We start from the raw sequence: 27,619 nt of genomic DNA on the forward strand, positions 1-27,619 counted from the left end.
GCATATATCTGACTTGAAAAGCACTGGGGAATAAGCCAAAAGGGTGCTGTGTTTTGTTGTATTACTTATTATTTTATCTATTCCAAATGTATATTTTCCCAAGGATGTTTCCTTCCCCCAGATTATTGATTTACTGGCAGCCTTAATGTTACTTGGGAATTCTAATTAAAAAAAAACAACCATTGCAGTTTTGAAATCTGTGATTAACATCAGTGCAGTTTTGAAAGGTTCAGTGTGCCATTTTGATTCAAAATGATGTCCAATTATATCCAAACCTTGTCTAAAACCTGCTCCTTGAACTCAGGATCTGTATGCAAAAAGTTGGTTACAAGCTGAAGAGATGACCAAATGTATAGTGAACAAACAACTTTCCAAAATATATATTACATTTTTCATGTCCCTGTTGTAACTTCTAATATATCTGCCATTCAGGCTACAGGCCAGTCACTCCTGATTTAGAGAAATAGCATTTGGGTAGCCATAGCTCCGAGTACCACAATTCTCAGAAACTGGACTTCTTTGTCTTCTCCAGGTGCTTCAAAGCAAATAAGAAGCCCTTCATGCAGTTTTAACAATTTAAGAGACTTCTGGATCAAATCATAGACCAGGCTGAGATTAAATCTCCATTTAATGTATTGGTGCTAAAGAGCAAGAATTTACCCTTTTCTAAAATCATCACCAAAGGGACACAGATGGCGCTGTGGGTTAAACCACAGAGCCTAAGACTTGCCAATCAGAAGGTCCCGGTTTGAAGCCCCGCAATGGGGTGAGCTCCCGTTTCTCGGTCCCTGCTCCTGCCAACCTAGCAGTTTGAAAGCACATCAAAGTGCAAGTAGATAAATAGGTACCGCTCCAGTGGGAAGGTAAACAGTGTTTCCATGCACTGCTCTGGTTTGTCAGAAGTGGCTTAGTCATGCTGGCCACATGACCCGGAAGTTGTACGCCGGCTCCCTCGTCCAATAAAGTGAGATGAGCACTGCAACCACAGAGTTGGCCACGACTGGACCTAATGGTCAGGGGTCCCTTTACTCCTTTACCTTTACCTTAAAATCATCACCAACATGCTAAAAGGGAGAAATAAAATAATTTATTTAATGCCACACAGCCCTTCATAATTAAATTCTATATGAAGAATAGGAGCAGTAGATCCTGAACGCATTTCTCCCATCTTGGTAGAATTAGTCGTGTGCAACCATTGTCATGCATGGAACTAAGCATTTCGGCGAGCAGTGAGACAATGTGGCCATGTATGTGGGAATCTTGTATGTGCTGGTGAGTGTTTATGACAGTCTACAGTCATAACATACAGGCTATTCAAACAGCCACCCAAGTTAGGGGTGTAATAATATGTCAATATTGGTACTCTGTTTCTCATTTTCGAATCTTGACTTCAGCGAAATTTCATCAGCATCTGAATGTGAATTTCTCCTAATAAGCATATTTTTGTGTGCACCTTTGACCAATGTCCACATTTTCCCATGGAATTCCTCCAGGGAATGCACTTTTGTATGTTGCTTTCAAAAATACATTCATTCTTATGCACATTTCCCCCCAATATATGCATTATTTTGCAAAGTATTGCTTTGCTGAAGAACTGCACTATAAAATTCAGATAGGCACAAATTTCAAAGGAGGGCTGCTTTTCGGTTCTCAGGTTGTGTGAATTTGATAGATTTGCTTTGAAATTGTGCCTGACATATCTAGCTGCTCAGGGAACTCAGAAGTGAGCCTTGCTGTGTCAGGCCAAAGGCCCATCATACTTCAGCATCCTATTCTCACAGTGGTCCCTCACAGAGGGACCCTGAATACTCCCTCCACTTGTGGTTCCCAACAGCGGGCATACAGTATGCCTCTGACATTGGAGGTAAAACACAGCCATCAGAGCTAGTAGCCACTAACAAACTTATCCTCTGTGAACTTCTCAAATTCCCTTTTGAAGCCACTCAAATTGCCCACTTTCTTTTTACAACAGGCTTTTGAGAACTGAATTCTCTTAATGTGCTGCTTTTATTGTAATTATCTGTATGTTTTTAATAGATTTTTATGTATATCTACAGTTTTGTTTTTAATGTTTTGTAATGGACGCGGGTGGTGCTGTGGTCTAAACCACGGAGCCTAATGCTTGCTGATCAGAAGGTCAGCAGTGCGAGTCCCCTCGACGGGATGAGCTCCAGTTACTCAGTCCCAGCTCCTGCCAACCTAGCAGTTTGAAAACACATCAAAGTGCAAGTAGATAAATAGGTACTGCTCCGGTGGGAAGGTAAACGGCATTTCTGTGCGCTGCTCTGGTTTGCCAGAAGCAGCTTAGTCATTCTGGCCACATGACCTGGAAGCTGTCTGCGGACAAACGCCAGCTCCCTCAGCCTATAGAACAAGATGAGCACCGCAGAATCGTCCACCTTTACCTTTAATTATTGTTTTTTCTTCTATGTTTTTAGCTGTTATTTTTATCTGTAAGCCACATTGAGTGGGGAAGAAGAAGAAGAAGAAGAAGAAGAAGAAGAAGAAGAAGAAGAAGAAGAAGAAGAAGAAGAAGACTGAATCAGAGGACTTCCGGGATAGCGCGAACGGCTAATGGCGGATTCCCTCCGAGCTCCGGAGGGAATCGGCTCTGCTGAGGACGGGTCTTGCCGTGCCGGCGACACGGGGACCCTTAGAAACCGCAGGCGCCCTCCCCGACCCCCTCAAGCGCCCTCCCCGACCCCCGAAGAGCCTTTTTAAAGGCTACGGAGAGGACCGGAGAGTGGCGTGGTGCTGAGAGTAGATCGCTACCTCAGCGGAGCGGAGCCGCGAGCCATGGCCGGAGAGCGCTGTCTTTCTTCCTGAAATTTGGACTGAAACAAAGAACCCGTGAGTAAAATGAAATTTCGACACAAAAGTTCTATCATTGATTGGAGTACGATCGGGGGATGTGTTAAAAGGAAGTCCACACTCCCCCCCCCCACAAAAAGATTTAAAGCAAGGAGAGGAGCACTAAGGTGGAAAGACTTTTGTGTCCAGACAGACAACTTGCACGAATTGGATTAAAAAGTTATTGTGCTGGAGAGGAGAGAGGAATTTTAGAAGCTTTTGTGTAATTCCCCCCCCCCTTTTTTGACCCGGGAGCGCCCTGCGTGTGAGCCCGAGGAAAAAGAGCAAAAAGTTTGACAGCTGTCAAAAGAGCTGTCAAACGGGCGGTTAAAGTTCGGAACTGCGATATTTAATATCTTTTTGGATTAAAGGTGGTACATTGAAACTGAACTGATTGGAAACAAAGTAATTTTGAATAACAAAGTAACGGATTGTTGGAAAAGAACTATTGGATTGGTAATCCCCCTGGAGGGAACTAAAGACATTGCAATGGCTGCGGAAGGAAAATTACTGGCACAGATAGAAAGGATGTTCTTTCTCGTGGGAATCTTACAAGAGCAGAGTGCGGATATGAACAAACAGCTTACGACCTTGAACCTTAAATTGAGCAACTCTGCTGATGACATAAAGTGGGTGGGAAAAAACCCGGCAGCTGAAACAGAAGAGACAGCTTTGGAAATGGGGGGAAAAGAAGAAGAAGGAGGAGAGGAAGTTCGGATGGAAAGTATTAATCAAAAGCCTGCAGCTTCAGGAAACAAAGGAAACAAAGAAGACGACCAGTGGATTATAAATCTGCAAAAGGAGAGGAAGACAAAGGAAGAAGCCCCTGGAATATTTGAAATATTGGAATACAAAAGAACAAACAAGCATGATTGGGACTGCTTCTTCAAGTTTGAGTATGGGAGACTGGCTGATCCTTGGCAGCAATTGCTATTGATTGATTTGGAGGGAGGAAAGAATGGGGAGCTTGGGACACAACCTCTTCGAGAATTGAAGGTCAACAAGCAACAAAACCGGCGGAGAGAGACTAACTGGGGCTTAAGAGCCTCGGATGTGAGAAATCCGGGCTAAAACTGTCTTTTTAGGACATTGGTTTGGGAAGGGACAGAAACCGGGTCAGGGAGGGAGGGGGAGAGTAGAATAGTAAAAATTTATGATTTATGATCTTTGAATTCGGATATGTTTTTGTTTAATATAAAAAGGAAGGAATTCGTGGGAGAGAATTTAGGTCGACCTTAGAGAAAGGAGCTAATGTGTAAAAATTGGATAAGTAAAATGGAGCCTAATAAAAAGTGTTAAGAATAGATAATAATAATATATTGAGAGAAGAGGAAATAACTTGCTGAGTAAATTAATGAAATTGGGATGTGGGAAGGGGGGGTGTGGGGAAGTCAAGGAAAGAGGGTAAAGAAAGTAAGGGATAAAATTATATATGTTTTGTTTTGTATTTGTGTGTGTGTTTGTCTATAAAAAATGTGAAAACTCAATAAAAAATTAAAAAAAAAAGAAGACTGAATCAAATTTCTCCCCATCCCCCATCCCAAGCCTAGATGGCTGGTGTGGAAATCCATAACTACAGTAGAAATGCCACTAGCTTTGGGAGGGGGTTCTGATTCAAAACACATGGAATTGTTACAATTCAGTCAAGATCTGTTTTCATAAAACAGTGCAGGTTCATTTAGTAAGGAAAGAGGAGGGGACCACAGCACTCCTTTAGCAGCACTCTGTTTCATATGATGTCCTTGGCTCTTCAAGGAAAGTGGACACAAGAGGCTTACACTCCTCAACTACACAGCTGCTCATAGCAGATGTTATCCTTTAGGAGAAGATTGTTCTTCATTTATCCTGGTGGCTGGCCAGTTGTGGGGGGATAAAGGAGGCCCTAGTGAAGTCTGAGAGCCAACCTGGTGTATTTTCAAGACTTATTCAGGTCAGAAAACTAGCATATTTTTCAAGAAGAAGAAAAAACCCTGGCATATTGAAAACACGTTCTGGCCTAGCCAATGCACTTTTCTTTATTTTTATTTACCTGGGAAAGCATTTAAACATGTGGCCTTCAGATAGCCATCCTGGGCAGCTGATTCTGGGTGTCATGAAAGGGAAGAAAATATTGTTGTATTTTTACTGCTAGGGAGGGAAAGAGGTGTTTCTGGGATTCCCCCCCCCCTTGGGTGCCAAAATAACTTGTCCAGCTATGCCCCTTCATGTGCGCGTAAGCCCTATTCTCCACCTGCATTCTTAAGTGGTACATTCCCAGAAGTATGACATGATTTTGAGCATCAGCCAGTTTATGTTGTTTGAAGTTACTGCCATTGCTTTCCACCTCAAATACACAAGATTAGCTTTGAACCTAAATATGTTTGGAAGAGCAAGCACAGAAAAACCCAGAGGATATATTTAAAGGCAAGATATTGGCAACCATTACAAGTCAAATGAATAAACAACTAAAAATATTTCCATCAAACAAGGTTTCATAATCTATCTTGGGTTGTTTTTCTAAGCTAAGCTTATTCAAGTTTAAAAATAAATTAGCGACCTGTGCTTTTCAATAGAGTTAATATAATTACTTCAAAGCATCCAATATTTATAAAGCTGTGAAATACTGTTTTTAGTGTTTTATTTTTTTTACCAAGACAACAGCAGAGACATTTTTTAAAATCCTCTTATAAAACCAAAAATATATTTAACATCAGCAGTGCAAGTGAAATATGCTAATGCTGCAAAAATATACATAAATTCAAAGCACAAACATAGATGGAATCAACTGCAAAGTTGTCACCAACAACACAATCCACATTACTCTGTATTAATATTCTAGTGAGTCTTGCTAATATTTCAAATACATGTTTGCTTGGTTTTTACTTTCCTTATTTAATTTCTATACATGTATTCTTCTATCTTTAGACTAATTTCAGCAGAAGGATAGAGTTGCCTGCTCTCAATACATTTCATCTTTTACAGTAATGTTTGCCAGCAAGAGTTTCATTAAAATTTCATTATACTGCTGGTCTAATACAATGTGTTTTAAAAGGACAGCGCACATTCAGGTCAGGTTCCATGTTGACCACAAAGAAAAGTCCCAGAAAGTTCAGAGTCTGATTATAATTTCTGGTGTCTGCCAGTTCAGACATAAGAAGGGACTATTTCTTATCAAGCCTTGTCTCCTTGGGTAGACTGTTTGTGAGCATGGAGGAATGAACACTCATCTCTCCAGTATATGCAAAGACTCCTAGCACCAAGTGTGCAAAAAGAATTTATTCATAAGTCTCTATTAAACTGGATGGGAAAGATTGGGGGCCGTGTTTCGTGTGTGTAATGCTGAGCTCCAAATTGGAGCATTTCTCCTTAATGTAATAAACAACAACAATAACAATGAACACAGTTTTGTAAATAAGTGGGCACTGCAATAGGGATCTGAACAGACCTGTTTTATCATTCGCAGCAAGAGAAAGCAAGGGATTCCTTAGCGTGAGAACAGCCAGCAAACATCCCTAGATTTTATAATTATGAAAATATCCAGAGTTGTTTAAAAGTTGGCATTTTACCCAATATTTTTCTTGAATATTTCTCCCACACAAAAGGGCTTGGATTCCTTGCTACTCCCATTGCTTCAGACTAGTCTGGAATGTGAGAATATGTCTGATCCCATGTGCCCATAAATGGAAAGCAGCCTGATACAGATTCTTACAAAATAAGTGACTGAAACAAGTGTACACTGCTCCGTGTTTGCCTGCAAAAGCTTTGTTTCATAGTTCATTTTGTCCCGTTTCCCAGGCTGGAATAAAAGCCTGCTGCTTAATTTAGCTGTCACCCTTACCCCAGCAGTTACGGTGAGCAGGGAAAAAATGTAATAGCATGTAAATGCCTGTGGCGAGTGCTTGTTTGGCACAAGCCACAGTTGGGGAAACGGGCACACAAAACACAGGGCTGGATTTATGGATACAAAAAAGGGCGGTTTTCTTTTAGGGACAAACACAGGCCATCATAATATGAGCTATTCAGTCATTTATATTCAGCATGCCGCCATCATGCATGTGTATAATTAGATACAGGAGTGATTGCAATCTCTCATACAAAGAACAACAGGGGAGAAGCTCCTTTGAGAACTTATACTGCAGTGGTGTTGTGGCCTGGGTGGTGGGGTTGGTTTTATGCTTTCCGTTGATGCAGTTGACTCCCTTTTCAGCCAAGCCCTTCTGTCATTTGCAACTGAATGAATAAAGGGCAACCACCTGAGAATGAGATTCTGTACGACCTGAAACCTATGATCCAGAGACTTAGGTTGGTTAATCCATACTCTAAAACACACTCATCAAACTATACATTTCAGGATTCTTTGGTGAGACACAGGACAATGCAGCTGGTCACTATGAAGCTATACAAATACTAAACACTCTTGGGGCAGACTCTATCTCCAGGATACTAGAGGTGCATTTGACTCCATCCCATCATGAGTTCAAAGCCTATATGCTAACAATGAGATCGAAAAAACAGAACACAATGCTTTATGCCAAGCTTCCATACTAGTGACAATACCGATATTCATGTCCCTTTTAATTATGCTTTTATCAGTATTCTTAAAAATATATTAACTGGAAGGAATGTCTTCAAAGTCATGTTTTATGATATCATAGAATACTCAAGAACTAAAGTTATAATTGCCAGTATTTTACATACTGAAAACCTGATTTCATTGGTTAAACAGCTAAACAAAGGTAGACGGTTCTCGGCAGAATTTTTGGACAATGATTGACAGATTGTAGACAAGTTCTAAAAAGAACCTCAAAAGCAAGTATGTAACATAACCATGAAACATCTGCTTAGTTCAATTGATAACATATTTCCTTATTTTTTAAAAAACTAAATATAAAATATCATACTCCTAATTCCAAGAACACTGAATTTGGTCTTTTTACTAAACAATACTTGACACATACAGAAATATCACCAGCAGTTGGGATCTGCGATTTTTGTTGGAAAGAAACAGAAAAATCCTTCTATAAATGTTTTTCTGAAGCTAGTCTGCAGCGATCCTAAAAACCACTTTTTTTAGAACAGTCCCATTGAAATAAGTAGTCTAAGAGGGGTTTTTTTCCCTAAAGTGAGCAACATCTATTGAAATCAAATAAATGGTGAAACTTCTACCATATACTATCAGTGTCCAAAGTAGAAACAAAAATAGATATATGTATGGTTTATAAAGCAAGTGACTTGGGATGCTTACATCTCAGGCTCCTTTAGAGAACACCTATTTAAAAAATGTTTGAACATTTGTTCATGTGTGCTTTATAAATTAAAAGTATTGTCAACAAGTTCCACATCAGGTGTGCCTGTCTGAGTTTCTTATTTAATGAAACTCTGTGACCCTTTCATTAGAACTAGGGTTTTTTTCTCATTCCCCCATTCAGCACAATCTTATATGCATTTACTTAGAAGTAAGTCCTTCTTATTCCCATGTAAGTGTGCACAGGACTGAGCCTTCATTCATTCATTGGCAGTACTTTTGCCCCATGGGCATTAATGTAAGTAAGAAGAATTTTGGCCCTCTGTTCAATCACATCAATTAATTTATCAATGCCTTGACGACCACCTTGGCTTTCCCAAAAAATTCTGTCAAGGAACAAAGACTGTAGAATCTTCTCTCGCAAACGCTGGCTTTTCAGCACCGAGACTGCCGATTCAGGGAACCTGCAAGTAAACAAGTCAGCGCTGATCAAATTTCACAGGAACACTTTTTGTCAATGATTTCAGCCTTTCCTATTTTTATACATCATTATTTCACTTGTAGTAAATGTAAAAGAGGCAAGGTGAATTCAGTCCTCCCCAAAACAAGTATGTCAAGCGAGAAGCAAAAAGCAGGTAGCAGGAGTGGCGGGACCAGTGAAAGGCCTGAAGATTCAAGAAGCAGAGTTGGAACAGGAACAGCAAAGAGCAATATTTGTGAGATCTACATGTAATATGCTTTGAATATAAGTAGGTAGGCATGAAGAGGAAAGTGATTAATCAAAGTGTAGTGAGATACATCAAGGTCAAGAGCCCACAATCATCCACATGGAAAGGGATAATGCTTAGAGTCCACATCACTGAACTTAACCCCAGTGTTCTTACAGCTCCCCAGCTGTGTTGCTTGATGCCAATGTATGGCCAGACAGAGAGGCCTAGAGATCTGCATTCAGCCTTTGGCTGGCCAGGAAGCTCCCCACCCTATACACATTACTGGTATATTATAGAACTTACTCATTTATGCCTTGTAATATTTTGAAATCCAGATTGTCTTCACTTCTGTCAAAGTAACCTTTATTATCTATAAATACCAAATGCCTTGGATCATCTTTTCTCTGGATAATGTGTGTCAAATCAACACTATCCTGGTCATCACAATTCAGGTTCAATCCTTTCTGGACACAGGAATCTTCTTTGCGCGGTTTGAACCCACAGCAGTTCTTGTCCAAGCGATGGTAGATCTGAAAATGAATTCAGGTAAATCATCAAGATGCAATCATATGAAAACATCCACCAGGTTTATGGGATGCCACCAAAGCACATGTGAACGTGAGGCATCACAACTGTTCATCAGCTTTAGAAATCAATTAAAATCCTTAATTCATACAGAGCTGCTGCTCCCTGACTCCCTGGAGAGTTGCTTTCCAGGCTTGAGAAGAGTCAGCTACATGTACCATTTCTCTGACTCTGTAGAGGAGCTGTTTCACATGTTACAGGGAAAAAATAGACCCTAGCATTCCCAGAACCTTATTAACATTTGAAGACAAGACAGGCATATACAAATGTATAGGAAACTTGTACTTGACTAGAGTTGACCTAGACTAGAGTTGACTAGACCTAGAGTTGTGACACTCATATTCCTAGCACACATGCATGTGGCCTGCAAAAAAGAATAGTTTCCTGAAATATGTTTCGCTCAGCTCTTATAATATATGTCAGGTGGTCTACAGGATACCTATATATTCCATACTCAGCATGATTGTTTCTGCATGTGCAATTTTTGGCATGTTCATGTTTGTTATTTATCATTCCTTCTTGGCAAGGATCTGTTTGTTTGGGCCCAATCCAGCCACTTAGGTACAGTTGCATGCTTACAACACTCTCCTCCAAAGAGCTGCCTATTTGTGTATGCCTGGAATGTCAACCAAAGGGAAAGAGATCAGTGGCAATCAGCTCCCATTCACAAGGGTATGTGGGAAGAGAGTGAGGAGGATACAAAGGGAGACTAGATCATGTTGCAAGTTGTGCAGCATTAATCGTAGCAGTACCATCTGACCAAATAGCAATTTACCATTCTGAAATGTTGTGCTACTTGTGTCATTAATTTCCTCTGAATTATTATTAATAATAAAATAATAATTTATATCTTGCCCATCTGGCTGGGTTTCTCCAGCTACTCTGGGTGGCTTATAACATATATAAAAACACAACAAAACATCAAACATTTAAAAACGAAATATCCTACACAAGCAACAAGGTTAAGGTATAGGTAAAGGGACCCCTGACCATTAGGTCCAGTCGTGGCCGACTCTGGGGTTGCGGCGCTCATCTCGCTTTATTGGCCGAGGGAGCCGGCTAGCATGACTAAGCTGCTACAGGCGAACCAGAGCAGCGCACAGAAACGCCGTTTACCTTCCCACTAGAGTGGTACCTATTTATCTACTTGCACTTTGACATGTTTGAAACTGCTAGGTTGTCAGGAGCAGGGACCGAGCAACAGGAGCTCACTCCGTCGCTGGGATTCAAAATGCCAATCTTCTGATTGGCAAGTCCTAGGCCCTGTGGTTTAACCCACAGCGCCACCCACGTCCCTTGTCACACAAGCAACAAACAAACCAATAAATCAATAAATCAATAGAAACCAACAACAACAATAAACAGTTTAGTTATACCCAAATTAAAATATGCGCCAACCCCAACTAAACATTTAACCAACACAACCCAACAAAAATAAAACAGAGGAACCAAAATCAGAACAGTTTAAAACATTTTAGCCAGTTGCCCCAACCCAAGAGTTGTTCCAGCAATCTCCCAGTGGCCTCCTAGGAGCCTCTTTTAACTCTTCAAGGTGAGTCTGGGCTCTGCCCCCTAAGCCAGGTGGAAATGGGCTTTGCAGCAGGGAGCAGGCCTTTCTTCCAGCACTCGCTTCCTTAAAGTTCTGTGTGGTAAACTCAGCATGTGCTCTTCCCCAAACATAAATCCATATTCTGTGTCCTTTCATCTTCCTATGGCTGCTTCAGTTTACCAACACACTCCAGCTACTATTTCTAAATAATGATAATGGTGCCATGCTTTCTGCTAAGCTGCAGTGTTTACGCTACAGGCCCTAAATTTCAAAGTTAATGTGGCTTAAATGTGGTTCCCTAGAGAGAAGACCATTTACTATATACTCCATTACTGAGAGAAATATTAATGGTTCCACATGAACACATTGAGACTGCTGCAGTCTCTATGCTATTCTTGTATGGCTATTGCTATGTTTAGTATCCGTACAATAAATACCATCACTTTCTATTGGGTGCCAAGCATGACATACTCAGGGATATACTGAGAGACATTAGACGTGACAATCTATTTTTAGTTTAGAAATCAATGTCCTGTAATAGCCATACCTATAGTGTTTGCATATGAATTACACTTAAATACTGTATGTACTACCTACGTGCCATTATGAAAACCGGCGACTCAATGATTTCTGCAATTTACAACTTGTGCAGAAAGCTGAATTGTTTTAGAAATCAAAGGGCAATTTATACATGTAACTAGAAGTTGCAGACAACCAGAACCTTCTCCTGGATTTGCACCAATGGAATGACTGAAAGCTGCATGTGTAGAAACGGAACTCTAATAGTGCCCTGTTGCCAGCACCACATGCTCTGGATAGTATATTTATTTAAGAATAACTAACCAAGCCTATTTCATGTTTCTCCTTGTAGTAATAAGTAATGATAGAATTAAACATTGCCTCCTATTATATGGGTTGGAGCTATGACTCCACCCTTTAGCTTGTTCTCGTGGTTGCTTTCATTTTCCCATGCAGTTGTGTGTTAAACTGTTCATCTATAAACAGCCTCCTATTCTGGGCTTACAAAGTGAGGAATCTTACCTTGTAAGAACTTAGATGAATGAGATGAATAAGGTGACTCCCCTACATGGCTATTATTTGATCAGGGGCAGGGAAGGAGATCCTCTGTGGATCATGGTAAAACTCTGAGAATTTCAAGCTCCAGACAGTTTCATAATGATGTGCTTGAACTGCCAAATTTGTAACCTAACATTGCTACTTCTGCCCTAGTCAGGAACACAAAGACTTTGCAGTTCTTAAGAGGAAAGTATTGACACAAATGGACCAGAATTTCCTCAGTTACTGGTATTTCTAAAGTCAGTGAGTTATAATGGAAGGGCTAGGACATGTTAACCATTTGCCTTCTGGGTAAGAATTCTCTATTATACTTAGTTTTGACTTCTAATTTCTGTTACACTTTTGCATTGCAAGTTCCAAATGTGGTTCCTTTACCACTAGAATTTTTTTTATAAATAGTTTATTCAATAAAATGTGTTGCTATAATTAATCCTGTATACTGGCAATGTCCCATTTGCCTTACCTGTAAAAGAAAATCAAGTAGTGCCATCTTGGACCACTCATAATGATGGATATCTGTACATCCCCACTCTGTTTTGGGTACTTTGCCATTTTGCCAACACTTTTGCTTTAATTGTTGCTTGTAAGCCCCCCATGTTAGCTTCAATGATGAGTGTGTCTCATTATCGGTCTGAGCCAAGGAGGTATCCCAAAGAATAATAGGACATGGTTGATCATCTAACAAGAAAAAAATAAAAAGACCAAACAAAACCATTAATGTACTTAAGATTTGCATTTTTCAACCCTTGATCATTCTGTAGGCATTTCATAAAATCACAGTAGTTTTCCACACATGTTTTTTAAAGAGGTATTTTAAAGATGTGGTAGGATGAATAAGAAATCAGCAATGATTTGACTTCCTTTGGTTAATGTGGTCATACTCCACATGTAAAGGAAGCCACCACAGGAAAGGAAGAACCCTGGACATTATAATTATCATCATTGTCTGAGAATAACTGCTGACTTTATGCTACAAACTAATCCATCCTTATGAGAAGATATATTAAATAGATTAGAAGTGGTTTGACAGATCAGCAGCTGATGTAAATCTCTGTAGCACATTCAATTTCAACAAAGCAATATTCGTTTATGAGAGCGTCGTCATTAAATGATATATGCATGAGCAAGCCATGAATTCCATCTTATAACAAATAGATTTATAGCCTCATCTTTACCACTCTGGGTTTTTTTTTCCCCTCTTTAGCGATGTATGATTTTGTAACTACAATATCTTAAGAGAGACAGGATGTATAAAATATATGTGGCCGAATCACTCCCAAAGGTAAACCTACAATGAGATTGTTCAGGCTATCCAAGATAAAAGCTGGGCAACTCTTAGCACATGGCATAGAGTGCTTTCATGCATTCTTGGTGCATGGTGCATATGTTATACAGCACACATTTGAAAGCATATGTTTTAAAATCTTAGCTCTGCATTTGGAAGCAGAGGTGACTATGCCTAGTTCTCAAGATCATACGAAACATGAAGTGGTGAGTGTCTGTTTCCCCCCTCCCATAGAATTCAAGAGGTACCCAAGGGCTAGACTGGACATAGTTTGTGACATGATCCCTGACAGTGTTCAGATTAGGATAAGGTTCAAGGCACTTTTCCCAGGGCAGGACCTGCAGTAACTTCTCCTATGCCCTCCCAACCAAAGGATATGGCCCCTACCTCTTTCCTTGGACTCAGAAAACCATCTTGAACAGTTCCTCTGTTTCCTAGAGTCTAGGACACACACCATGCAAAAGTCAAAGGACATAACATCAGGCAAAGGCCCTTTAAGGAAAACAGCTGGCTTCAGATGGTGCCCTGTTGGAGCAACATCTTTCATAGCTCAGTTAGCAAGGCCCATTAGGAGCTGTCCAGGGTCCTGATTCTTGCTGACTGGTACCTTGCCCAACTAGATTTGACCAGCCTTGACCATGCCTGATCTGAACTTCCTGAAAGAAACTTAATTTGATTAGACCTTTCCAACTTCCCACATGAGGATGAAACCCTGAGGACAACGGATAAATCTGGTCCAATATAACAGTTTTGTCTTAAAGCAATAAGCCAGCTAGGGAAGCCTCAAGCTGGATTGGAGCTGTGATGTGGGGAGAGGGAGGATTAAACCCGTTGCCCCCACTGTGGTCCCAGTTGGAACTGGATGCCCGCCACACCATGTTTGCATTTTCTTACTATTGTGAACTGGAAGTGTGGTGCTGGTGGGCCCAGCCACACAAGAGCAAATGGCATCACAAACACTGAGGCCTTTCTTCCCTGCTGCCCAACCCCACTCTACCTTACATTCTCTCAGTCTCTTTCTCGAGGCATTTGTCTCTCCCTCCTGCCTACTTCTGCTATGGAAAGGAAGAAAAGCATTTGGAACAAAGGACTATAGGTAGCCAGCTGTGAGAGAAGGAAAGCATCAGCAAACCTCTCTCCCATTTCACTGTTAAAATGAGTCTTGCCCACCAACTTCCATTTTATATATGATCAGAACAGGGAATACTCCCTGTGAAAAACATTTCCCTACACAAACAAGCCTAGGTGTGTGGGAGGAGGCTAGGCTGGAAGCTTTCTCTCCAGTTTTCAGGGAGGATTTGTATGTATAGAAGAGAATTCTCTCATATTAGCTTACACCAGCTTTCCAAAGTGGTTCAGCCACGGTACAGATTTCTGTTGGTTTATTTTCATTATTACATTTATATCACACCTTTCACTTTCCCCCAATCATGATATACAGCTTTCCCCTCCCTAGCGTTTTTCCCCAGCTGGGTCACATCAGGTATATGAATGGGCCTTTGGAATTAGGAGATTAAAGCAGGGTGGTGAGGAAGGGATTGCTCTGTCTAGTGATCAAAGTACATCCCCGTCTCCTCCCCCACTTTCTAGCCAAACCAGCCAGTATGTCTATAGTCACAGGTCATGGGGTGTTTTTCTCCCTGCAAATCAGAGAAGTACATGTCTTCCTTATTCCTCTCCTCTGTACATTGACCCAATCTTGCTTTACAAAAGCACATTCCTCATGTGAAGCCCTTCCTGTTTTCCTTTTTACTTGCTTCCTCCCATGGGCTCATGATGGGGAAGGGGGATAGAAGAGAGAGAGACAGAGATACAAAAGTTTTGTCTTGAACAAATGTGAAAACTTGCCATTTTGAAAGAACAAAATGCAACTAAGGTGAATCAGAGGAAATGTGTGTGATTCACAGGAAACAGACCTAGCAAACATCAATCATCCCAAACAGTGCTATCTGCAATGTGCCAAAACAGACTCAACTGAAACAAACAGACCTTGTCCAAAGAAATACATCCATGATTCTTTGTGCTCATGATGTTACCAGCGTAGTCATATGTGATGCTGCTTTCAATACTGCAAAAGTTTTGGTGTAGCCACACTGTTTCATCTCCTATCAGTGCATATCCTGCAACTTCTTGCTAAGCACCCCATAACATTTTATACACAAAAATATCCCTTTATTTTTGTCCTGCTTTCATTGCACTACAGTTCCTCTGGGCAGCAATAATGAGGCAGCACTGGGGAAGAATTGCAAATGAAAGCAGAATAAATCCACCATTATTTCACTATTATTGTGTCAAGAGCAAGTTGAAGAAGACTCTCAAAATAAAACACCTGTCTGGAGGGGCCCTAAGTCACAGCTACATTAAAGGATCCCTCAAGTGAACAAGGAATCCCCTCAGCAGAAACGGCAAATATAAATGTTTAGCTAAATGACCCAATAGCTCACATAGCAGATCTACCAGCCAGTGTGACTGAAAGGCCATGTCTCTCACCTCAAAGAATGTCATCTATTTTATTTAGCCTCAGCTGATATAATATAAACCTTGAGCTAGAAGCAGAAGCCATTAAGCTTCCACACACATATACCGGTCCTCACAGCAAGCATGGGGAATGAAAAGGAAATGGCAACTCTGTGGCCTGCTGTTTTGAGATGCCCCAGGATTGGGTAGGAAAAGCTATTACTGCAGCCATGGGAATGCTTGTTCTGCACTGAACTTGGAACCTCTAGCCAACCTCCCATCATCCCACCATTTTGACTCTCCATTTCTATTAGCAAAACCATGCAGCATATGGATCACAGAGCTCATAGGAACATAGGAAGAAGCTGCCTTTTACTGAGTCAGTCATTGATCCACCTAGCTCAGTATTGTCTACGCCAACTAGCAGTGACTCATACAGTGACACGTAGGATTTCTCATCCCTACCCGATGCCAGGGATTGAAGCTGGGGCCATCTGCACAACAGATGATCTAACTCTTGTCCTGTAAGTAGCTAAGCAAGAAAGAAAACTATGGAGAGAAGGAGGGGAGAGAAGGAGGGGAGAGAGAGGGAGAGGGAGAGGGAGAGGGAGAGAGCGCAATGTAGAATCACTAGCTTGGTGATAAACACAGCATTGCTGACATACCAGCTATTTTTACCTAACTTGGTTTCCATCTCCATAGCAACTTAGTGCCTCGCCTACACTAATGTATCCTCCAGATTTCCTAATGTAAGAATTGCAGTTTTGTTACATTCTGCTACATAGTCAGAACATGAAAAAATCACCTTAGAGAACTCTTGCCTGGCTCTTTTCCCTTAAAGGCTTTAATTCCCTTAAAGGCTTTTCCCTTAAAGCCATGTTCTCTTCTGCAGGTTCAGTCACCTGGTTCTTCAAACACAAGATTCATTAACCACAGACTATAAAACCTCCAAAGGATTCAGAACTAAAGTTACTCTCAGAGGTCCATGCATGCACTTGTAAAGGATGGCAATGCATCAGTAAGATTTTGGGAGTGGCCTAAGCAAAGTAAAAAGGCAAGAGGAACCGAAAAGCCCTTGCCAAAACCCCAGAGTTGCTGCCATAGACATTACCATTGTAAAACTATAACAGTATCCCTCACATCCCCTGTTACGTTCGCAGGCAGGGAACGACATAAACTGTAGCCTTTCTGTCGCTAGCTATACTGTACATTCAAAAATTACTTCTTCTGTAATAGTAGACCCCCGCCTTCCCTTGCATCTGGACACATTAAAAAAAATTGCAGCTGAGAAACAGTCACTGATACAGACAACCATCTCCCAGGATATCATTCCTAGACTTGCAAGTCTATGCAAGTACAGATGGGGGCATGAATCAAGGGTGCCATATTGACTTCTTTAGTTACTGCAGAGTGTAATACCACTTGCATGGCAAATGTGAATCACAGGATGTTAGCTGCATATTCTGGAGCTGGAAAGGGGAAATTCTATGAAGTTCAGACTAACAAACAAAGGGCATGGGAAATCTGTCGTACAAAGCAGGTTTTTCAACTTAAGGAGGAGTAATATTGTAACCCAGACCTGCACAATATTAAGACCCACCAAACTAAGCACAGCTCATTCGCAATTCATGTATTGTGAAGGTTTATCAGAATCATGGCAGCTCACAATTTGGGATGGGAGAGAGATTCAATCCATTTGCATTTATAGATGAACCTACGTCATCCACACTTTCAAATCAATATGCAAACTGAAACAGCCATCTTTGGAAATCAACACATACTGTCTCTGAATTTTGCAATGCAATTCTCGTGCCAAGAAATATGTACAAAATGCAAATGCCAGAGTTAAGTATGCATACAAAAAGTATGTATTCATGAAAAACAGCATTCAAATATGCACTATATAAGTGAAATTGTTTTGCAAACTTTTGTAGATTAGGCAAAATTGCACACAAAGATGTGCACTGTATATTGGGAGAAAATTGCATCAAAATACTGATGAATTTTCATGCAGACTTAGTTTTTTAAAAAAATAAATAAATCACAAACTGATGTAGAAATATGGAGTGGGAAAATGAGAAACAGAAATACTGAAATTGACAGATTCACCCATCCCTTGTCACAATACAAGGCTAGCAGGGCCAGCCCAAGACATGCAGGAGGGGGGAAATGATCACCGATATGACCTATAGCTTGTACTGTGGGGTACACAAATATAAGAATATAAGAAGAGCCCAGCTGGATCAGGTCAAAAGCCCATATAATTCCGAATCCTAGTCAACCAGAGGCCAAGCAGATGCCTAAGGGAAGCTTGCAAGCAGGACTGAGTGCAATAGCATTCTCCCCACTTGTGACTCCCAGCAATTGTCATTCAGAAACATAATGCCTCTCCTAGTGAAGGGAGAACACAGCCATTGTGGCTAGTAGTCACTGATAGCCCTATCCTCCACTGATTTGTCCAATCCACTTTTAAAGCTATCCAAGTTGGTGCCATCGTTACATCTTGTGGATGCAAATTCCACTGTGTTGCTGCGCGGAATGTGAAGCAGTACAGTGGTACCTCGGGTTAAGTACTTAATTCGTTCCGGAGGTCCGTTCTTAACCTGAAACTGTTCTTAACCTGAAGCACCACTTTAGCTAATGTGGCCTTCTGCTGCCACCGCGCCGCCGGAGCACGATTTCTGTTCTCATCCTGAAGCAAAGTTCTTAACCTGAGGTACTATTTCTGGGTTAGCGGAGTCTGTAACCTGAAGCGTCTGTAACCTGAAGCATATGTAACCTGAGGTACCACTGTACTGCCTCTTGTCTGTCCTGAATCTTCCAACATTCAGCTTCACTGCATGCCCTCAGGGTCTAGTATTGTGGAAGAGGGAGGGGAAACGTCTCCCTATCCATTTTCTCTACACCATGCGCAACCTTCCACACTTCTATCATTTCCTTCCTTACTTCTTCTTTTTTTCTGAACTAAAAACCAACAAACATGTGCTGTGACCCAGGAGAAGCCAAGGTGGGACTCTCCAGATATTGTTGGACTCCCAGCCTGCATGATCACTGGTCAGGGATGAGGAGAGACTGTCTCCGATAGCATCTAGAGAGTGCCATGTTGGTTACCCCTGTTGTAACCATTCCTCAGAGAGTGGTTCCAGTCCCTTGATCACTTTGGTTCCTCTCTTTTGAACCTTTTCCAGTTCTACAACATCCTTTTTGAGGTAAAGTGACCAGAATAGTACACACAGTATTACAGCACTTAAAAAAACAACACATCTACCTCAATCTTCCTTCCTAATGTTTGAAGTATTATAGTATTATAGTATTTTAATATTTTTTTGGAAGCTGCCCAGAGTGGCTGGGGAAGCCCAGCCAGATGGGTGGGGTATAAATTATTTATTTATTTATTTATTATTATTATTATTATTATTATTTATTATTCTTATTATTATTCCTTTGGCCCCTGGTAATTACCGTATGTTAAATATCAGGATATGAAAGCAAGCTGTGAACAAATGTGGTTAAATCTGATCCAGGACAGGTTTTCTCCTTGTCCTTTGCCCAAACATTAATCATAATGATGACGTCCAATTTTAAGCGGGGGTGGGGGGGACAGCATCATAAACACGTTGCTTGCCGGCTGCTGCTTCTTTTTTTAAAGGCGGCACTCTGACTACGCTTATCAGCATGTGGAGATCGCTAGAGTAACATGGTAAATGGAATCAATGGAGCTTTCCCTTCTGTCTGGGCCAAGTTCCCAGCCTCTGTTGGTACAAGACCAATTACGGAGTGAGCAAACACAATGAGGCTAAAAGTCAGTCAGATGCTCTTTCATACTAAGTATATTTCAGATGAAGGCAACTCTGAATATGAGCTCGTTCCTTAGCTAGCATTGCTGCGGTACTTTTGCCAGCAACAACAAGGGTTAAAGTTCTGCTTCTCACTCGTCTACAGAGGACGTGAACAGAGGCAATGTTTCTGAGAGCTTAAGATGTTTTGTTAGCCCTCGTCCAACAGGGCTTGTTCACATGTTATGCTGAACACAGATGGAAAGCTGATTCTACACACATACAAGTGTTTGTGTGACAGAAGGTACATGTGGTAATTTGCAGAGCTCAGTTGCTATGTATGCAGACTGGACAGTCATTGAACATTAACGGGTGGATAACTGTCCATGAGTACAGCTAAACTAGTAGGTACATAAGATAGTACATTTGTCCAGTGGCGTAGCGTGGGGGGTGCAGGTGGGGCCGGCCGCACCGGGCACAACTCTGGGGGTTAGGGTTAGGGGGCGCAAATCCACGGGTTAGGGGGTGCAAATTACTTGCCTTGCCCCGGGTGCTGACAACCCACACTATGCCACTGCATTTGTCAAGCGTGATGTGTGAACATCCCTACAGCCAACTCTCTTCACAGGTTCAAAACCCTGCACAGTGCATTTGACTAGAGAGGATCACAAGGCAAGAGGATCTAGTATGGCAATGAAGGCTGCCATAGTTAATACCTTCCAATCTGAAAGTAATCACAGCTTGGAGCAAAACCTGCTGTTGAGCAAGTGGATGGCTCTTCTACCCATTAATGGTGGCACTCAATTTCTGCCACTCTCCCTACCCCACAAAGTGCTATATCCCAAACTGTCCCCCCAGAGTTCCCAATTATTAAGGAATGGAATTCAGGAATAGGGCCACGGGGTACTGCAGAGAAAGAGGAACTTGCTTGTAATTCCTTTGGACCCAAGCTATTAGCTATTCCCAACTCTTGCCACTAGCTGTTTTTTTCTGACAACATTTGTGTTTCAACACCGCCAAAGAAACCTGCTACTTCACCATTTCAGTGACTTGCTCTGTTTGTGGATAAAGAGACCTTTGCCAAATCAAGTCCATGTTGCAAACATAGAGCTATAAATAATAAAATACTCTGCATGTTAGGAATCCGATTGTGCCTTGACATTCCTGTCGTACAGCTTATTTTATTATTTGCTTTTAATTCCCCCATGTTAATTCCACTTTTCCGCCCAAGTGGCCCTCAGGATGGCTTCCCTCACATTTACACACACCCCATAGTTTCCCCCACACATCCATCATTTCCCTGATTATTCATTTCACCATTAATAGAAAGCCCTCCTTTAGAGTGGAATATTTTCCTTCCTTACGAATGAGTGGCTCTGCTAAGTAAAAGCATCAAACCTGAGTGCTGGAATAGACCTGGGGAGAAGCAAGTTCAGACTTCTACTCAGTTTGACACTCCTTAGGTAACCTCTGGACAGCCCCTGTCTCTCAACCTAATCCAGCACCCACAGGTTGCTGTGAGGAAGCAGCAAGATAAAAGAAAATATATAATATATAAAAACTCCTGCTTTCATATTTCCTCAGGCTGAGATCCAGAGAACCATGTGACTAGTTCTGTTCATCTAAGGTTTGGACATTTTTATAACAACGAAAACAATTTCCCCCATGCACTCTCTTCTTTTAAAATGTAGAGGTTTGGGGGCAGCCAACCAACCAACCAACCAAATAAAGCCCCAAACAGATCTTTGACTCCTGGACCTATTCCACCCAAAGTATACATATATTAGAAACCTTTATTCTTATCTTTGCCACTGCTCACAATCCAGGCTCAGCAAACACAGATGGCTGAGGAATCGGATCTATGCACTTGCTGAAAGTTTGTCTCCCTTAATACATACCTATTTGTTCGTCCTCCTCCACTGCCCCACCCCCCTTGGGATGAAGGGCCTTCATTCAGCCAACATCACATGTGAGCTCAGGGACAAAAGCAGCAAGTTTGCAACTGACATTACGAATTATGGTTTGTTTGCTTTGCAAGTCAGAACTATGGGAGGCTTCCCTCTCTTGCAGCCCCCATGCCTTTATAAATTTTGATCTGTCAACAGTAATGAATCTTAGGGGGGGAAGTTGTCAGGAGTCAGCTTTCCCTTCTAATAATGCAGACGTGTCACAGAACAATGTGAATTAATTCTCTTGATTTAGAAAGGTTCACAATTCATTTGGGCAACTGCAAACAGAGTGCATTTGGTTAGGCTGTCAAATGTGAAAAGGACTTCAGGCAGGAGAGGGGTAAGGGGGGAGCAAGGGGGAATGCAAGCGAAAGTTGCTTTATATGAGCTTCCTAAGTGCATCTCTGAAAAAAGGCTTCCACCAAATGAATGACAGCTTTGAGGAGCTTATTTTGTGAGATGTTAACATGGCAGCAAATTTGTCTTTATATATCACATCAGTGCTGAGGCAGGCTGAAACGGAGACATCGTGTGGAGATGTCAGCCCCAAAGCTGGATTTCAACAGACAGAGAAAGTCACTGGGTACAAATGTTTCTGTAACCTCACCTGGAAATACATTTGCTGAATAAGAGAGAACTGAAGGGTCCAAATGAGAATTTACTGATTATCTCATGTGTTTGATTTTCTTGATTTATATTTACTCATTTGGGGGGGGGGTTGTATATATTGCTTTTCTATCACAGAGATGTGGAGGTCCAAGAGAGCTTGGTGAATAAAGCTAATTGACAGAAATACGCATACTCAGAAAGAAATCCCATTGAGTTCAGTGAAGCTTAGCGCCAGACTAAGTGAGTACAGGCTAAGGGACGCAGGTGGCTCTGTGGGTAAAACCTCAGCGCCTAGGACTTGCCAATCGTATGGTCGGCGGTTCGAATCCCCGCGGCGGGGTGAGCTCCCGTCATTCGGTCCCAGCTCCTGCCCACCGGTACCGCTTTATAGCGGGAAGGTAAACGGCGTTCCCGTGTGCTGCGCTGGTGCTGGCTCGCCAGAGCAGCTTCATCACGCTAGCCACGTGACCCGGAAGTGTCTCTGGACAGCGCTGGCCCCCAGCCTCTTAAGCGAGATGGGTGTGCAACCCCAGAGTCGGTCACGACTGGCCCGTACGGGCAGGGGTACCTTTACCTTTAAGTGAGTACAGGATTGCAGCCCAGGTTTGCCTCTGACCCCAAAATAACAATAGTCTATTTCCACTTCACCACAAAAGATTCTCCAACACAAAGCCTATTAGAGATCATTGGAAGAACTCCCATTCATTTGAGTGGGACTTGTGTTGAGTGGATAAAGTCCACAGTTACTATTGATGGCTAAAAGGGGATGCTTCAAATCCAGAACATTTCTGGGGAAAGTAGTGAGCTGTGGCTGTTCTGCATTCTGATCTCATCTGTAGCTAAGAAACTGCTTGTCGAGAAATAACCAAAATGAAAACTGGCTATTCACTTCCTCCTACTCATTGCATAACAACAGCTCTTCATGTCTGGAACATCATCAAGGACAGAAAACGAGAATGAGAAAGGAAAAAAGAAAGAGAAATTCAGTCTGACAATCTAGAATAATAATGCAGACTGAAAGCAGCGCTTCCTAACGTTAGGCTAAGAGCTGTCCACAAGGGGCCTGCAGTCAATCATCTGTGTGATCACACTGTCCAGGATCCCTAAAATGGATTACCTCATTCCTTCTGAAAGCTCTGCAGCAGTAAAAGCTCTCACTAAAAATAACATATGCATAATGTGCCTTCTATGCTCTGCTAACCTGAATATCTCTTGGAAGCAAGCAATGAAAGCACATCGCTGCTCCGAGAAATCTATTGACACTCTCGTAGGGTCTGCCACTGGGAAAGCTTACAAAATGTAGATAAACCAGAGACTGTTATTTTATCTGCTTTCTGCAGCCTGCTGCCAGTGAATTTTTATTTTATTTTTCCTTTACTCATCTTTTAATGCTGGTAACAGATTTTGTATAAAATAAAATAACGATTCCTCTAGGTCAAAATTAGAACATAAATAGCAAGGCTGCTTTAGCACTGATTCATTAAAATGCAGTGCTACCTTTTCCAGCTATCACTACCGCACTGTGCTATATTACATTATTCTGACTGAAACTTCTGCCCAAGCCATAGTTAAGGGCAACTGTGGCCTATGAGACACATATACCAAGGTGGTTTTATTTTGGTCTTATTTTCATTTCATTTCCAGATTCGCCTAATATAAGAAGTCTTGAAGTTCAATGCCTAAAATATTCAGCATCTTCCCTTGGCACACTGAGAAATAAAAGAGAGTTAAAAGCAAAGTCATCGTTATATTTTTTTTCATTGTTTGAATTCTGGGGACTTTTTATTTTTTATTTTCTCATTGACAGTAGGAATAGAGACTAGATAATGGCTGATTGTCCTCTAGTCTGCCTGTGACAGAAAATGTTGGTGCTATGCATCTGTGATAACCAGTGGTGTTGGAAGAAATGTAGCTTTTATCATATTAAGGGCCCCACAGTTCACCTTAATCAATCTGAAGAACTGCCTGATGTTTCTTAAATTAAACTCGGAGCACAAACCACCAGGCACTGCTGTTTCACATCTTCCATTAAATCCACAAGTTTGCCCACAGAAGTTAACAGATATTGCACAGCTCCATCAGGGACACTATCTTTGGCTCATAAAGTTTTCTAGTATAAAAAACCAAAATCCAATCAAGTCCTCCTGTCCAAAACCCTGATGTGGTTTGCTATATCTGATGACAATTTCAAAGCTCTGCCACACTATCAATTTTCCCTTCTCATCACTTTCTGCAACTTTTATATTAACTATGGATAATGAATCTAAATAAAAATACTCACACCCTCTGCTTTACATTAATTACCATGCAAGCAAAATTGGAGTCTTCCCCCTCCCACATTTTATATACATGCTGATACCTGGAATATTTATACATTCCAAAGAGCGAAAGTTTATCTGGAAACCTGAAATCATTTTTTTGCTTATCTGAAGGGTTTTCTGTTTATCTTTTGACTCTACTCTTCAGGGTATTTGTACTGCATTTATTTCTGGTTATTGAACATACATGCCCAATAGTTGGGCCGGGGTGGGGGTAGGAATGCCCTGGGTTCCTATCCATTATGTAAACCAATTACCTTGTACGAATTCTGATTTCCTGCTTACTGTAGGCAAGGTCCGGTTCAGCCCCAAGATCCTGTCCAAATGGAAGGCAAACACTTCACTCATGTCAAGTGGTCTCTTCATGAGGCCACAGTGCCCTTGGCTGCAAACACCTCCTTCGGCTGACCTGTTAACCGTAGCAGCCCCCTCAAGTACCAGAAGTACTCCATACTGAGAAGGTGCCTCTTGTATATTCTCTATTTTGGAATCCGCCAGATGACGCATACTTAAGATATCATCTTTGCTCAGCCAAGATGGTGGGCTTTCGCTGTACATCCTGATATTGCTCTCCAGAGCACTGGGCTGAACATTTGCTCCTCTGACCAGAGGTCTCCAATGTCTCTTGTCTTTCTTGGGTGTTTCTTTCTCTTTGAACTTCTCCTGGTGCTCCCTTGCTCTCTCTGAGACTGCTCCTGCTCTCCTCTTATTCATAGAATTATTAGTCCCATGAAGTGGCTTTTGGATTAAGCTCTTCTCCTGGCCAGCGACAACCAATGGGTCCTTATTTTCATGGTGCAAAGGTACTGTTTGTTTCTTCCTTCGCTTGGGCTTCACCGTGCCTCGGATGTTGGCAGGTTTGCTGCGCTTGGACCGCAAGGTGATATATACCACATTGGGCAGTGCTGAAGTATCATTTGTTCCCATCTGGGGTCTTTCCAGATCAGAAAGCAACAAGGTGTCATCCAATGGGATTTCGAGGGAAAGAGTCTGGGCAGCATCTTGGAGATTCTGGGAATTTGCTTTCAGGGGTCTCACTCTGTGCTGTGGGACAATGTGACCTACTTGGCTGACAAGGAACCCCAGATATATCACAAAAGCTGTGCCCAACAACAAATTCCTTCTGGTCCTTGGGCACCTGCCACTCCAGAGTCTCAGCAACTGGGGAGCGCACAGAGAGCAAATGAACCAGTTTAAAATTTGGCATGTCTGATCCAGGAAGCTCATTTCTCCAATGAATCAACATGATGAATGTAGCTTAGGAATTCACTGGTTGCCTGCTAGGATGGTGATGGTGATGATGCATGCCTTCTAAATTATCGGATTTCTCCTCCTCTTTTTCCAACTCTTTGTGTGTGGGGGGGTGTACACACACAAACACACACACACTGGAAATGCCCAAGGAATGTGAATGTTCAGTTGTAATTAATCTGACAGGCTGCCCCAACAAGCTGTTAAAATCTTATCTGCCACCACAGAGGGTGTGAGTTTGTTTCAGAGAATGAATGGAGTTGGCTGTGTAAACACAGTTAACTGAGTCACAGTAGGAAAAGTCTAGGAGTCCCTTCTGGGCTGGCGCAGGGCTATAGAGGAGAGAATTATAAATACCATTTTATAGTCATCATCATTCGTGGAGTTATTTTTAAACTCATGTAAATCTTTATATTTTAAAGCTACAGCTAAGGAATATATATTTTGGGGTATATATTATATTCACACCAAAAGGAAAAAGATATTAAAATGTCCCATATTATGTATATCAAATTAATAGAAACCCATGAAAATACCCTTCCAAACACAGCACAAAATGAATTTATTACCTACAATAACTGAACATGTAATAACAATTGTGAAAAGGAGACATCTTTCCGTGATTCAGTGAAATCAGAGTTTCCTCTTCCCATGCTAATGATAGGGAAGATGTTTTATAAAACCATTTTTGTCTCCTATAATTATGCTCAGATATTGCATTAGCTACCCTACCCTACCCCAAACAGGCATGCTTATATTATTTTATAATTCTCTTAGGCCTAACTTAAGCTAAACATACCCGCCAACTATTAAAATGCTTCCTGGCCCTGCGTTAAAGGTACATTGCTATTAACTGCATATATAAGCGGTGTCTCCAAAAAATGGTCTGGATGTATTCACAAAACTATGCTACTGCAAATAACAATTGTAAGCTTATTGCAGCAGATTGGTGTGAGTGCTCGCAAGCCTTTATGTTTGTGTACACACACACACACACAAATCTAAGAGCAACAGTTATATTGATAATAAACAAATGTGTACAAGTCTGTAAACTTTATTACACAAGCACACACACACCCTGCAGTGGAACAAGAAATCACTTATGTTCAATTATAATAAGTTCATTATTTTGAAAAAGCATCTTACCTACACAGCTTGTCTCAGTCTTTGTCTAGTAAAACTTCTTTTAAAAACACAAAAGAAACTGTGCTGGTCCATGCAAAAAAAGAATTTAAAAATCCAAAATCCACAGTGGGCAGTATCTTTCTTAGAACCATCCAAACTGTCACAAAATAGGGAGCAAGCTTTCAAGTTATCCAAACCTGTATTTCTGTGTTCAAAGTCCTGGAACACACAAGTCATACATGACTCTACAGCTCATGTTTTGGAGATTTCACAGCAAACTCTACAGACCTTCAGAATGCTCTGACTGTACAGGGCGGTTGTTTCCAGATAACTGCTACACACTTACATGAACTTTTCGTCATTATTTTTTAAGCTATTTTAAATTCTGCATTGGAAAACCCCAGTGTGATGTCTTGTTTCCAAAAAGAACAGCCTTCTGTCTGTTTCTTTCTAACTCCTGGGAGCCCCCTAGTGCAAAAAACAGTTAAGAAATACCAAGCCTCTTTACTGAGAAGAAACATCTGGGAAATCTTGACAGTTTACAGCAGCACACCTCCGCACATCAAACTAGGCAGTCATTTCCACTGAACTGAGTGAGGCTAGCTGTGATTCATTCATTTTATTGGGCCATCAATGCCCCCAGAAGATTGTAATCAAAACGCATAAGACAGAAAGAGGCAAGAGGGAGGTGGTAGTGAGGGTCACAAGGGAACAATATATGTTCAGTTCAGTTCAATCCAATCTAACTTTGAAGTTGGGCACTAAGGAATTAAGCCAGAGATAGGGTAACAGCAGCCGTCCAAGTGTTGTTAGACTCCATCAGCCCAAGCCAAGCAGGGATAAGCACCAGGGAT

General features: G+C 41.4%; 1 protein-coding gene across 1 annotated transcript; it reads right to left on the reverse strand.

Annotated features, from left to right (window-relative positions):
- Nucleotides 1–5,120: 5,120 nt before the first annotated feature.
- GASK1B (golgi associated kinase 1B) lies at nucleotides 5,121–27,215 on the reverse strand. Its single transcript, XM_081926102.1, has 5 exons — nucleotides 26,787–27,215; nucleotides 24,647–25,972; nucleotides 12,459–12,673; nucleotides 9,088–9,314; nucleotides 5,121–8,538 (listed from the first exon to the last, which is right to left on the reverse strand). The coding sequence occupies exons 2-5, from the start codon at nucleotides 25,614–25,616 to the stop codon at nucleotides 8,331–8,333; spliced, it is 1,620 nt and encodes a 539-aa protein (XP_081782228.1). The 5' UTR covers nucleotides 25,617–25,972; nucleotides 26,787–27,215; the 3' UTR covers nucleotides 5,121–8,330.
- Between the last annotated feature and the right edge of the window lie 404 nt (nucleotides 27,216–27,619).

The sequence above is a fragment of the Podarcis melisellensis genome (genome assembly GCF_964234715.1).
Source record: "Podarcis melisellensis genome assembly, chromosome: 9".
NCBI lineage: Eukaryota > Metazoa > Chordata > Lepidosauria > Squamata > Lacertidae > Podarcis > Podarcis melisellensis.